This window comes from Lissotriton helveticus, chromosome 3_1 (genome assembly GCF_964261635.1).
Source record: "Lissotriton helveticus chromosome 3_1, aLisHel1.1, whole genome shotgun sequence".
NCBI classification, from domain to species: Eukaryota; Metazoa; Chordata; class Amphibia; order Caudata; family Salamandridae; genus Lissotriton; species Lissotriton helveticus.
The window spans coordinates 2082243814-2082259081 of record NC_136061.1 but is presented as its reverse complement, the minus strand read 5'-3'; the positions used below and the strand labels follow the sequence as shown (position 1 = coordinate 2082259081).

The 15268-nt window shown below is 44.7% G+C and overlaps 1 protein-coding gene across 1 annotated transcript in view; it reads left to right on the top strand.

Moving 5' to 3' along the window:
• The first annotated feature begins 337 nt into the window (after positions 1 to 337).
• LOC144824115 (gonadotropin-releasing hormone II receptor-like) overlaps positions 338 to 15268 on the top strand; it is a 240357-nt gene continuing 225426 nt past the window's right edge. Inside the window, exon 1 of the mRNA XM_078683227.1 lies at positions 338 to 880. Coding sequence (XP_078539353.1) covers positions 338 to 880 — 543 coding nt within the window. The remainder of the gene's footprint in view (positions 881 to 15268) is intronic.

Here is a 15268-nt window from a genome sequence, read left to right as displayed (position 1 = left end):
TAAATAATTGTATATGTTTTCCTTCATTATGATTAGTTTTGCTTGAAAGGGAGCGCATCAATACTAGCACAGTAGATGTTGCAGAACTAAAAGCGTTGTCTGTAACTTCTTGAAAAATATAGACATATTTACAAGTTTGGCATACATTTCATCTGAGAAGACACACTTTGATGTTTGTGTAGTACATGGATGTCATGGTTTATTTTTATAACTGGTGCATCTTTGCTCTCTTTACAGTTTTGGAACGATGGGATATGCTTTCACCTGAAGGATCTTTATGGCCTTTTCCACTTGAACACCTCGATGTACATAGTAGATTTCCTCATACACTTCAAAGATGAACAACACACACGTTCAAGACATCATGTACTGCTCCAGCCTCCTTCTACTGAACAGCACATGTGTGCTAGACCCCGAGGATTACTTGAAGAACAGAAGCCGCAGCAGCTTTCAGCTGCCCACATTCACATCGGCTGCCAAGGCACGTGTAATAATCACGTTCGCCATCTTTGTTGTATCCGCTTTTTGCAATCTAGCTGTGCTGTGGGCTGCTGCCCGCACCAGCCGGAAGAAGAGGTCTCATGTGAGGATTCTGATCCTGAATCTGACCGCAGCTGACTTACTGGTGACCTTCGTGGTCATGCCACTGGATGCTGTCTGGAACATAACCTTGCAGTGGCAGGCAGGGGACTTGGCTTGCCGCTTCCTGATGTTTCTCAAGCTTCTCTCAATGTACTCGTGTGCATTTGTCACTGTGGTGATCAGCATTGACCGGCAATCCGCCATCCTCAATCCACTTGCTATCAGTGATGCGAAGAAGAAGAACAAGATCATGTTGTGTGTGGCCTGGCTGACGAGTGCTCTGCTGTCCTTGCCTCAGGTAATGAGATCCTTTTTTTATATAAAATGTGTTATTGTGCATTTCTTAATGTATTTGTGATCCTTGGGCCGTGTTATAGACAGGACTCACAGTCCCAGTTTGCATCTTAGCTCACCTTTAAATAGATGGGCTGTGCAAAACAGGGATAGTGTGACCTATTAAAAAAGTGGGCCCTTAGGGCAGCGCATGATTGAAATCGGACCTGCTGTTTGAAGCAGATGTTCCGTCGTTCTCTCTGCAGGTAGGACCTGCCCACATTTCAAAGATGGGATATAGATCCCCCAGCTGGGGGGTGCAATGAGTGACTGCGCCTCCCTGCAGTGGGAAGTCTGGGTGATGCACGAGACCCCCGTTCACCCATCCAAAGGGGCAGGCTGACTCGGTACTACCTCTTTGTGGCACTGAGTTAGTGCATCTCCTGATGGAATATTTGTCTGGGTGCCCTCGTCAATAATTTGTAAAGCGTGAACAATTACCCGAAGGTGTCAAGGCGCTGTGGGCCCTCGGGAAGATTAAGCGAGCTATTGCCCAGAGTCACATGGTGCTGGGCTAACCTGCCGCCGGAGCCGGGGATCGAACCATGAGCCCCCGAGTTCCGGTGTCATTTTCCCTGGCCGCTGCGCCACACCTCTTTCACTCTCTTGCATGGGGCTATGCAAATGACAACACTTCCCTTAAAATAGCACCAGCCCTGTATGTACATTGGTGATATCTGTAATATAGAAGATGCACAAACATCTGTGCACTCTTCTGTAATAGTACAGTGCCTCCGGCACAGATTACTGGCGGGCATGTCCATAGCGTCCCAGGCCCCTGCATGTAATGCCGGTATACACAAAATACAAAACTCTGCATTATGGAACAGACATTTGCTAGTTCTTGCAGTATCTTCTCTAAATAGCACATCTTTCATTTTTCATGTGTCATAGTGCATGCAGGACAGACATCAGTGTGTCTTGAAACCTGCAAGGCAGAGACCCCAGCTTTCACTCCCTTGGCAGAGGACCACCTGCTGTATTATGAGATCACTTCCTGGCATCTGGTGCAGTGGATCCACTGAAAACAGTGAACATTGAAGAGCAAGTAGCAAACATTTTCTTATCAACAAGCAACTCCCAAAGTGAGGACTGGTTCTTGAATCCAGGAAAACAATGGGGCATATTATCAAGGGATTTATCTCCGCTTTTTTGGCTTTAAAAGCCAAGAAAGCGGAGATAAAATGATCTCCTTATTACCTAGCTGTCGCTAACACCAGTTAGCGACAGCTAGTAGGAGATAGCGACCATCTTGGGCCCCGCTTTGCATGTCAGAGATTTTATCACTAATGACATGATTTCTCTCCCTGTTTGGCGCTTCGGTGGGGGTCTGAAAGGCTGCAGGGCTGCGAGCGGAACCCGGGACTCACACTCCCAAGAGTCCCGGTGTAAGCGGCCGCATCACCTGGCCCCGCTCTCCCTGACCGCCCCGCCCCACCTCCACCAACAGAAAAGAGGGAAGGACCCTGTACTGCGTGGGACACTCCTCGCATACCTGGATTGTGCTGCTGCTGCTGTTTGGGAAGGTTCCCTGCCGACGGCTCGCGGAACCCGCTCCGCGGGTCCCGCTTCGGATTTCTCTCCCTGTTTGGCGCTTCGGTGGGGGTCTGAAAGGCTGCAGGGCTGCGAGCGGAACCCGGGACTCACACTCCCAAGAGTCCCGGTGTAAGCGGCCGCATCACCTGGCCCCGCTCTCCCTGACCGCCCCGCCCCACCTCCACCAACCCCGCCCATTGACCTAGGATATACAAATACGGACACCAAACGCTGCGCGGGAGCGCGCGCGGGAGCAACCGGGGCGAAGACCGGGCAAAGAGCGGGCCCTCTGTGGCCCTCCGGGGACCAACGGAGCCGGGCCGGGGCCACACTCTTTAGTCCATCTTTGTTCCAGTTAATTATATATGTGAGTGTGAATCCTCTGCTCAATGTAATATTAGTAACTACCACTATAGGAATTTACTATGCCTCCTAAACCTGTTACTATGGACAATTTCTTAATTAAAAAGGTTGCACAGATTAATAGCAATAGAAGGGCGTCCCTGGGGCTGGAGCTCCTCTAACAAACTCTCTTGAGCTTCCAGTCACCGTTGTAGATATTCCTTTGGAGGAGCCTCCTGCTCCCATGCGCAAAGCTACGACGGTAGTTGCTTTAATCCATGCGGGTGCGAATGCTGAGGTTTCTAACACCCAAGGGGTACTTAAAGGCTCCTGCGAACCACAGGAGTCTGCTACAAAGGTTCCTTCACGAATATTCAGGAAAGCACGTGTGAGGCGCAGGGGTAAGCAAAGGAAAAGTAATAACACAACTAAACAAGGAGGGGGGGTAATGTTTGGCCTTATATCAGCGTGTTTTGATCCTAGACTATGTAAAACAGGAGAAAAAGGGGTTGTTATTACACCTGAATGCCCTACAGATTCTCTGCTACTTATTGATTTGTCATCTTCAGGGGTCGTTGATAATATTGTAGGGTGTTCCCATGACCAAACTATAATTAATAAGCTCCCTTTGTCCAGTACACCTACCAGTTCTCCTGTATTGGACCTACTTACTGGGAATGATACTGTTAGGCTATCGGGCTCCCCTAGACTCCCTATTGATCCATCTCTTATGTCCCCTACAACCTCCCCTACTATAACTAATAGTTTAAAAAGGGGAGGTGAGCCACTGGGAAACCGTGCAAATAAAATTAGAAAAGGGGCTGTTAGTGTGCCCTCGAAACAAGGTGGTCAAACTTTAGAAGGGGAGGTGGCTATGATGGCCAAAATTGCAGAACTTTTCAAGGGAGCGATGCAACCACTCGTAGATAAGATAACGACATTGTGTGCTCAATTAGATCAAACTCAGAAGAAGGTTGAACATAATTCCCTCCTTCTACTGGATTTGGCAAAGGGGATAGGAAAACCTAAATTAAATCCATTGGAAAATTCTAAGGTCAACCCTCCTGTGAAATCTATTCTAAGAGGGCCCCCTTTGTCATTAGCGCCCATAACACCAACAGTAAAAAAGCCAGTACTGCAACAAAAACAGAGTTCCGTACAAAAGGGTGTAAGAGCAGGGAGCCCTGCAATTACGATAATCACTCCAGCCCCAAAGATGGCTATACCCCAACAGGTGGCGCCGGTAATCAATGAACAACCAACTAAACAAGGGGACACCCAAAATCAAGTCGGTAGTAAGGATCTGTCAATGACCAAGCTAAGTAAAGGTAACCATCCGACAATCGCCCCCACTAAAACTAAAATTAATCGTGTCGTGGACTTAACCCCTGAATCTGCCCCTTTTGTCATTGTTATGGCAGGGGTCCCAGAACTCCCCGAAGGCAAACGGGAAGATCACGGAGCCCTACGGAATAAGGTTGTTTTTTGGCTCCGTGATAATAGACCGCTGCCCGCTTCAATAAATGGCGAAATTTTAAGCCTAAGGCGTGCTAACTGGGTGGGGTTAGGCCCAAGGACAAAAATGGTGATGTTATAATCATCAACTTTAAGGATCATAGGGCAGTGAGGCATATTGGGGATTGGTTCGATGCTAGTAGCAGTGGCTCTATCTCCACGCATCTTCTTTCCTATTTCTATCCCTATGCACCCCCAAAAAGTTTTACTAATCGGGGGAGGGACAGGCAGCTTCTTAAGAAGCCAGTACGTCAACACTGGGGGTCTGAAAATGCAAGACCGTGGGATAGGCCAGGGGGCAACCTGCCCATGCAGGCTACTCCTGGTTACGTTAGTGGTCAAGGCCCTCCTTTTTATACTGAGAGACCGGAGGACATTTATCGTAGGAATGATTATCAGGTTTATCAAAACCCACCTACTATTAATCACTATCCACCCTATTTCGGACCTAATGTTACCCAAGGGAGACTATGGAATAATGGAGGACCCCTGCCACCATTGTATAGTCTACCGATCCAAAACCGTTATCATATCTTGTCGGGTTTGGACGGTGTAGATTGACAGCGAGCTCAGACTCTTACGGAATCTGTGGCTGAGGAACAGCTTTCACGCCCAATTCTTCAAGTCTCTACTAGGGGCAGGGTATCTTCTAGCAGTACTGAGGCTCCCATTGATTCATCCCATGAATCTCCTACATTAAATAAGACCAGCATCTCGGACGGGTTAACAGCTTCTGATAATGTTTTCCCGGAACAGGTGCAGCTTCTTGGAGGAGATACTAATGGGCCTACAGAGCAGATAGGGAATGGTTCGTTACAGGTGAAGAGTGACCTGTGCCAATTGCTCTTCTGGAACGTAGCCGGGCTGAGACAAAAAATCTGCAATCCAGCTTGGGATTCCATAATAAGTGGGCAGGATATAGTGGCCCTCCAAGAAACATGGACTCAGGACCCAATCCACGTAAACGGCTATAGGACTTTCTTTACCCCAGCTATTGGAGGACATTTTGGAAGGGCTAAAGGAGGTTTGATTACGTTTATTTCAAATAACCTTAAAATCAAACAGGCCCATCATCATTCACTTTCCAATTACTTCCAGATCATAGTCTTAAGAGACCTAAAAGGAGCAAAGATTATTGTTATTAATTTTTATAACAATATTCCGAGGGAAGAAATCGTGGTTGCAATGAAGCAACTCAGGGAGGAAGTTCAGGTAGAGGTAGATAAAAATAATAGAGAATTTGTAATTTTATGGGGGGGAGATTTTAACTGCCCACTCTGTCCCAAAGGTAGACAGGGACTATGTGGTCTAATGATAGATAGAGATACGAATCTGACCCATTTCGACCATAATCTAATGGGGGACTTGCTGAACGAAATATTATTTACGTTCGACTTAGGGTTTGCAAATGAAATAGCACTAAAACCTGCGCCCTTTATTCCCACTTTTGTTGGTAGAGGTTTGTCGTCAACTATTGATTTTATTATCATCTCCAGCAACCTTAATCATAGAGCAGTGGAGGCTACAAATATTCCATTGCCCTTAAGTGACCATTTTCCGCAATGCCTTACGGTAGTTGATTTGTTCCCAGACCCATCTACGGCCGCGCCTCCTGTTGAGGCAGCGGTTGATGTGGTTCTTGGGAGACAAAATGGATATTCACTTAAGTGGAGCAAAATAGTCCCCGCAATGTTCTTTAAGAAACTCTGGGAGGCATGCTCTACTAGCTTTTTGATTTGTTTGGGAAATGATGCGAGTAGTGATCAAATTATTGAACATTTTGGTATCATTGCCGCAAATATAAAAAGTAGTTTAAGGGTGGAGTCAAAGCGTAGTGGTAAGGGGTGTAAGAGCTGGTTTAATAATGAATGTACTAGGGCGCTGAAAAATTTAAAGCATGCAGTTCACAGAAGCCCAAGAGACCTAGGCGAAATAAGAACATGCAGGTCACTATATAACCAGGCTCTTAAAGAAAGGAAAATTGTGCTTAATAAGGAGGCACTAGATTCACTCTGTGAGGCCTCACAATCCAAAAATTCTGCTGCTTTTTGGAAAGTAATTAATACACCTTTTCCTTACGAAACCCACACTGCGCGAATTGAGATTGCAATAAATGAGGACAATTGGGTGGATCATTTTTCAAATCTTTATATGGCTCAGGATGACAATCAAGGAGGTGGTCCCCAGACCAGTTTGGATTTACAAACTAGACCTAATTTGATTATTACACTTGACGAGGTTCTGCTTGCCTTAAAAGCAACTAAGGGAGGAAAGGCAGCTGGGCCCGATGGGATCCCGGCTGACCTTTTCAAAGCCAATTCTGAAATCTGGGCCCCTATTTTAGTACAAGTTTTTAATGCAGCATTGGCAAGTGGCTTAAAAGATTCCTGGTTCACCTCTGTCATTGTCCCCATTTACAAGAAGGGGGATAGAAACAGCTGTGCCTGTTATAGGCCTATCTCCCTTCTTGATTCCTCAATAAAAATCTTGGGTCGAATAGTGTTGGCAAGACTTCAAAGTTGGGCGGAAGAAAACGATGTTATGAGCGACTTGCAATTTGGCTTTCAAAAAGGGATTGGTACAATTGAGCAAGGCCTAAATTTAATGTTGTAACAGCATAAGTATATAAGGATCAAGTCGGAACGCTTGTATTTTATTTTTGTGGATCTCTCATCTGCGTTCGACTGTGTGTCGCATTCCAAATTATGGGCAGTAATGAAAGGTATGGGAGTGGATAATACTATCATTTGTTTCTTGAGGGAACTGTATAATGGAGCCACTGCGTCTGTTCGCTACGGTAGAGGGGGGGAATGCTCCAGAAAATTTAGTGTGGGTCGTGGAGTACGTCAAGGTTGTGTGCTGGCACCTTTTCTTTTCCTCCTCTACATTAACGGGCTTGAGCATCACCTGCTGCATGAGTGCGGGGATATGCCCAGGGTCGGGAGGAGGGCAATCCCTGCGCTCATGTATGCGGATGATGCTGTGCTCATGGCACGTACACCGCAGGCTCTGCAAAAGCTAGTAACAAGCTTTGAAAAGTTTATGCTGAATCTAGATTTGCAAGTTAATTGTAGCAAAACATTTACAATGAACTGTGGCCCCAAATCAAGTAAACCAATGAAAAGAATGTTTTTTAAATAAACTTCCACTAGATAATACCCCAACCTTTTCTTATTTGGGCATTTTATTTCATGAGTCAGGTTCATGGACATGTGCAATTAAGGCCAGAACTCTTTTATTTATGAAAACGATCATGGCTTTAAAGAACTTTGTTAGAAAACTGGGCAGGAAACCAATAAAAGAACTATTAACTATATATAAAGCAACATGCTTATCTGTGGCTATGTACGGCTCAGGTTTGTGGGGGTACGCAAATGTTGATCCTATCCAGGTTGTGGAAAATAAGTTTTTGAGGGAAGTCCTTGTAGTCCCACAGTCTGTTGCCACATTTAATTGTCACGCCGAATTGGGTTTATCTCATATATCAGATATTATCAAAATTCAACCCATCTTATTGTGGCACAGGGTTTGGACTACAAATGAGTGTACCATGAACCGGGCTCTGTTACAGGACACCCTTCGCCTGGAGCACGTGGAGAGATCACAATGGTTGGGATATGTTAAGTGCTTCCTAACTGATTTGGGGTGCTTCTCTTACTTTTTGGATCCATCTACAATGGACAGCATCTCAAGGAGCACATTGAAAGCCCTCTGCCTGGACCATCTTGAGGATAAGAGGAGGAGAGTTGAAATCTTGAAACACTCTGTACAATCCCACCACCCTACTCTATGTGAGACTAAGACTGTACAGCCATATCTTTCCCTGCCCATTTCAAACTATGATCGTTTTCTTTTAACTCGATTTAGATTTTGTATATATTTTAGACTGGTGTCCTTTCCTAGTATGAACCTATGGACCCGCATTTTGCCCACTTGCCCATGTGATGGCTTTTCACAACAATCGGACATTCATATCCTTTTCTTTTGCAGATTTTATAGAGCCTCTCGTATTGAAATTATTGTCCCTTTTTTAAAAGAAATGAATCTTACCAATCACCGCTCAGCTTTTTTAGATCTCCAGAGAATGGATATGGTTTTAACTGTAACTGTGGTCTTAAAATTTTTAAAAACTGTGTTTCATTTACGGAAACAAATGGATAGAGTAATGGTTTAAATTTTTAATCTATTGATCTCCCTCACTGAACATTTATTTTTAGAGTTGCATTCACTGTAGCCTGTTGTATTTGTTTGCTACTTTTATGGTTATTTGTATTTTAACCGAATAAAGTTTTGAAACTGAAACTGAAACACTAATGACATGCAAAGTGGGCATGACAAGATGTTAGCGACTGGAAACAGTCGCTAACATCGCTATCTCCTATTACCAACCTTTGGAGATATTAGCGCTAAGCGCGAATATCTCCAAAAGCTAACACCTGCCCTGAGCAGTTCTTAGCCATGTTATCCAATGGGAGGTGGATAACATGGCTAAGAGCATTAGCTCGGTAATGCATGAATATCGCTGACTTTACAGCGATATTCATGCATTTTTGGCCGATTTTTATCCCTTAGGAGATAAACCTTGATAATAGCAAGGCTTCTAAGCGATAAAAATCGCCGCAACACGGCGATAAAATTATTGCAGCTAAGCCAACATAGCGATAATTATCGCTAGTTGTTGGTAATATGCCCCAATGTTCGGGAGTTTACTTCCATTGCGTCTTTGTTTCATTTCCATGCTCTGGGCAAGCATGCCTCACACGACGGCCCTGGACAGGGGAATCTTCTGACCATTGCTCTGACAGTGATGGTGACCTGGCAGTGGCAGCCCACTGACAGACGGATTCCACCTGTGGAACCGGCTGAAGCTCCGCTGGTGAAAACCTGGGGTATTCCTTCCCTCTAAGTAAAGCAGGGAACCATTAGTTTGATGGAGTGGGAGTTCGCCTGGTTCTCTGCAGTTCTCCCCCTCTGCCTAACACTATGGGGCACATGCATCATTCATAGATTTTGCGATTTTAAATTTGCGAAAATTACCGAATCGCAAATTAAGAATTGCAAAATGCTATGCATCATTTTTTTGGCTATTGATTTGGGATTCGGTAAAAATCGCAATTTTTACCGAATCGCAAATAAATAGCGAATTCCTAAGTGCATTTTCGCAAATCCCATTGATTCCTATGGGCCAAAGGAGTCAATGGGAAGGCATTTACAAATTCGCAATTTGTTGATGCATTCCAAGGGTGCAGGGGGGTCCTTTGGACCCCCCCTGCACCCCTGAAATGCATTTGAAAGTGCATGTTTCACACACACATGTCCTAAGGACATGTGTGTCTGTAACATGACAGTTTAAAAAAAGCATTTTTTTGCTTTTTGACAGATTTTCGCAAATTAACACGAGGGTCACCCTCGTGTTAATTTGCACTTCCTATTTCATAATTCGCATTTTTTTTTAAAATAATGCATTGCATTTAAGGAATCGCACAAATGCGATTTCTTAAATGCATTCGCATTTTTAAGAAATGCAAAAAAACGCGAATTCTGAAAAAGTGTTTGATGCATCCCAAAAACGTATCTAGGAAGTGCAAACGGCCGAATTTACCGATTCGCACCGTTTGCACTTCCTAAATAGGTTGATGCATGTGCCCCTAAGTGACACTCATAGTTTGCAGAGTGAATTTACCAATTTTACTCTGAAGTGTTTGTTAAATAAGTTCGAATTCACATCATATATCAACTTTTTATACTGGAGATTACTCAAGGGTGGAATAGAACCAACGTGTCATAGGTTCCAATGAATGTTTCCCATCTTGAGCCTTGTAAAAACAGTTTGTTTAGCTGGGAAAATATGGAGCAAACAAAACCACTTTAACACACCCATAAAGCAGTAGAAAAAGTATATCATGGCAGAAAGAACCTTAAATGTTCACTATGTTGAATTATAGAAGTGTCCTTGCCCAGGGCCAAATTCACAAAAGGTTTGTCTGGATTTACTGTGACAGCTTTTGTGCACGTGCTAAATTCATAGAAATAATTTGTATAGGAACGAAATGAGATTCTACTTCTTAGAGGTTCAAATGTGATTCCTTGCATATATGGGACTGTAGAGGCGTGTGTAGGTCAGAAGCACATAAGTAATGGTAAAGAATGGGCCACAGCCGGGTAGAATCAGCAAGCCCTGTCCCTTTATGCATGTGACTCATGAGACCCTCTTTATACTAGAAGAGTGTGTGTATGCCGGTTGCTCTGACGTAAATAGAGGAATGATAATAAATGTTATCCCAGTATGCTCACAACCTGTTACCCCGAACACCCACATCATACATATTCTGGTTGTAAACCAGGGCTTGTAGCACCTGGAAATTGAGCTGAGCATTTGCAAGAGCATTTAGCCAAATATGCTGCCATATTTTCTGAACGCAGCACCAAGCTGTTAGAGAATACAAAAGGAGGGTTTACACCACATGAGGTCTCATCTGTAAATTGTAAAAATCGCCCGTTTCAGTTTACACAATTTTCTATGTAGCCTACAGCACATCGATATCTCTGCAGGAGCACCCTTGCCATCCTGGGGCACAACATGCCCTATCCTAGAGTGGGAATTAACTGTGTGGCATCTCCTGGTTGACACATACCTACTAGGGGCGGGTGTCATTCGTGTAATCTCTGCTAGCCTAATTCTACAAAATTACTGAAAAATGTTGTGAAATTTGTGGAATTTTAGTTCGTGAACTGAACATCATCTGCGCCACCTTGCCCATTCCTCAGACTCACGTATGAACATACACGACAGCCATTTTAGGTACCATGGTCTCCCTGTTCACGATCGATCATCAGCGCACTTCCCTGACCCTGCAAGCATCCCCCATGCACCCTGGCTGCCCCCGCTCTCACATGCACAAGTCATGAACCCTCCTCATCCGCATGACTCTGTCTCTGGGAATCACACCCCGCGCCTGACCAACACCTCCTTTCCTTCCATGAATACCCCTCTTTTGATAAACCCTTCCTCTATGCTCGATTGTCCACACCGATCCTTTCTTTCATGAATATCTCTCCTTTGATGACCCCTTCCTCTGAGCCCGATTGTCTGCACGGACCGCTGGTCATCCCTTGGCCTGAGGATACAGTTTATTGCCCACTACTGTATGCACTCGCCCCTCTTCAAAGGAGCTACTATTGATCATGACCTCCCCACCCCCTGAGATTCGATCAGGCGCACACATTCCAAAGGAATCGGCGGAACACTCAGCTGCGTGATAGCCCCCTCCTATTGTATGGGGGGTGAGGACCTCTACTGTAGCCACGTGTTGGAATGAGCCGGAACTGGGGGGGTACCGGGGATGTCATTTTTCATTACTTCACAATGTCTTTATTGTAATAAAGAGCGGTCACATGTCGTAAACAAGTGTATAAAAGGCCAGGCCTCAGAGAGGCTGCTAGAGAGCACCTCGAGACGATACCTCGTTGTCCGATCTGATGTGTTCTGCTCCGTCGGAATAAAACTTGTTTCCTGTCTTCCTGTCTCCAGCGCCTGCCTCTTTATTTGATAACCTTCGTATGGTATTAGAGGCGTTTAACGCCGGGCAAAATTACTTAAGAAACATCGACTAAATCGCCTGACCATTTTCCTGACTTTCCTCAATTGGCGTCCCTGAGTGGGCCCATCAGCGACACGTGGATCCAGTGGGAGAGGTCCCGATGACAGAGTGAACGACTGCAACCATCGGGAGAGCTCCTGTCCGATAGACCCTCGTCTGACAGCCGATCATCCGAACTTCACTGGTTCCAAGCAGACCTCTCCCGAGTGATCTACGGTCCTCACTGGGAACCATCAGGAGTGCCGCGGTAGCAGCAGAGAGTAGAGGACGATCGGGCGCTGGAAGCGGAAGCCGAGAAACTGTCCATGCGGTCCGGGTAAGGTCGTGACACACGACGAATTGCGAATTGATTGATTGTTGATTGATTGAAATACTAGTATTTGCATTGTCGCTCTTTGAGATATTCGCTGCCTGCAAACGGGGAGGAATAGGAATATTCTATCTCCCTTTGCGGATAGTGAAGGGTAGGTAACGCTGACTTTTGTCCCCCATTGTAATCTGCCATACCTGATTTTCTCCCCACTGATTGATTGTCCGAACATAGATTGTTTGAAGTATAGTTCTTTTGAGGTTCTCTGCTTGCAAATAACGTAGAATAGCCATATTCTGTCTAGTCTTTGCAAACAGTGAGAGATAGGTAGTGCGGACCTTTGTCCCCCGTTGTAATCTGTCATGCCTGTCTTCTCCCCACTGATTGGTAATTGGTACAACCCGGACCGCTTATTAGAGATGAACCATCCAGCTCCATTGGAGGGCACCCCTAATAAGGACATGTTCACTAAGCAAGGACTAGTCGCTATAGCTTATAGTAAGTTATGGCATAAATATACAAAAAAGGACCCCGAAAGTCAGTGGCCACTGATAGATTCCTTTGATGATCATAAAATAAAAGTGCTAGAAGCAGCTGTTAGAATAAATAAATGCAACAACACAATGCCTGCTCCCCTCTTATTTAGTAAACCATAATCATTTAAATATAGACCATACCATTAATTATTTTTGGTCGATCTGGTACCTCAATTTGTACCCTTTACTTTTTATTTTTGAAAGAATTTCATACGTGTATTCAAGCACAGATAAACAACTACACTGACATACCTAACTAACTCACTAAATGTATAAACAAATTTCATACAAAAAACAAAATTATATTCATTACATAGACAACACACATATTAACAACAACAATACAACAATATTTCACATTTCCATCATTGTCGTCACTTAATGATTTTTAAACCAATGATTCATCAAATGCCCAGGAACATTAGAAATTTGTTCACAAAGTCCTAAGTATATTTAATATGCTAGTATGTTCCTGTTGATAAGCCTTATCAAGTGACGACAATGATGGAAATGTGAAATATTGTTGTATTGTTGTTGTTAATATGTGTGTTGTCTATGTAATGAATATAATTTTGTTTTTTGTATGAAATTTGTATATACATTTAGTGAGTTAGTTAGGTATGTCAGTGTAGTTGTTTATCTGTGTTTGAATACACGTATGAAATTCTTTCAAAAATAAAAAGTAAAGGGTACAAATTGAGGTACCAGATCGACCAAAAATAATTAATGGTATGGTCTATATTTAAATGATTATGGTTTACTAAATAAGAGGGGCGCAGGCATTGTGTTGTTGTATTTATTCATGAATGGTCCAGCCCGCCCTCATCCCGCAAAGGACCTAACTCCTTTTGGTTTTTAAGTTAGAATAAATAAGGCAACACCCACCATGCTCGATAGTATCGGCATGTGGCGCAAAGAAGCAGAGCAACGAAGGAAAAGAGAAGAAGCAAGAATAGGGAAAGAGTTACGAAAGGCAGCCCACCTGGCCGCTAAGGAACTAGACGAAGAAATAAGAAGGAGAGAGGAAGTTAGACAAACGCAAGAATCAGGGTCGACAGGCCAATGCCCTGTTAGGACCCCCTCTACGCTCTACCCGGAGATGCCCTCCAAACAACGGGCAAACGACGAGTTACTGCTTGGTCCTCCGATTATCTACATGCCCCCTCCTTATGCCCCCTGCCAGCCTCTGGCACAGCACCTACCAGTTCTGAGTGCGGGCGAGGGTGACTCTAGCACTAGTGCCCCGGCTCTTACGGCCTTCGCACCAGCCACATTGGTAACAACATCAGATGAACTCGAGACTAGCAAGCAGCTAACGGCCAGACCAAACAGGTTGAGCAAAGACGAGCGGGATGGGATTGACAAGACAGCAAAGACACTGGTAGAACGGAAAGAGAGCGAAGAATATACGATGGATATGCACAATTCACATGCCGGTAGCCACAGACGGCATTTCATTTTACGGTTCAGCTACCATACCCTGAACGCATATGAGGATAGGTATCAAACTAAGGGTCCTGCTAAGCTGACGGCTCTATGTAGAAAGGTCGATGTTGGAGATGGGACTGAACGCGATGTGACGGACCTCTTCATGCAAACGCTTGAAGTCTTCCGCCACCTCACGGAACAGAAACCAGAAGTTAAGATCACAGTCCCTGAAACGGCTGAGTCCCCATTAGAAGTAGCCAACACTATGATGCCTATCAGAGAAGCCGCCCCCTACTGGGTTCCCCCAAGAGGTCAGGGAACAAACGACGATATCAACCACGCAGATGCAAAAGGAAGGGTTGTGTACAATTGGGTTTACCAACCATGGGATCGACAAGATATTTTAACCTTTAGTCAAACCCTGCCTGATTTAAGGAAGAACCCGACAGCATTTTACACCGAATTAGGCACAGCCTTGGGCTCAACGATAATGACTCTAGCAGACATTGATTTGTTTTTCGGGTTATGTCTGCCGGCTGACGTGTGGAAGCAAATCCGGAAAGCCGAACACACAGATCTGTTCAGACATACCTGGAATCAACTCAGTGAGCTAGATAGACGACGAGAGCCCGGAAGGAAACCGATAAAAGACATACTGGAACTTCCGGACAAAATAGTTCAGAAGCTAAAAACCTTGATCCCAGAGAAAAAGGTAGATTGGTCAATAGTCACGGCTTGCCGTCAGAAACCCCAGGAAGACGTATCAGAATACTTCTCCCGATTTGAAACGGTGTTCTCCGACTACAGTGGCCAAGACATGACCACCGCAACCGGACAACACTTATTTGTGCAAAACTACGTAAAGGGTCTGTCACGAGAGGTTTCCCAAAAGTTACAAACGAGCGAGAGTAGTTGGGGGGCCTCCAAACCCGCCGCTATTCTCCAAATGGCTCAGTACTACGAACACCAAAAGGATGAGAATGATAGGGCAATCGAGAGAAAGAAGAAAGATTTGAAAGAAAGGGTGATGATAGCCCAGATACAAGGGGTGGCAGTCGGGAAAGAACTACACATGGGGAGCTACC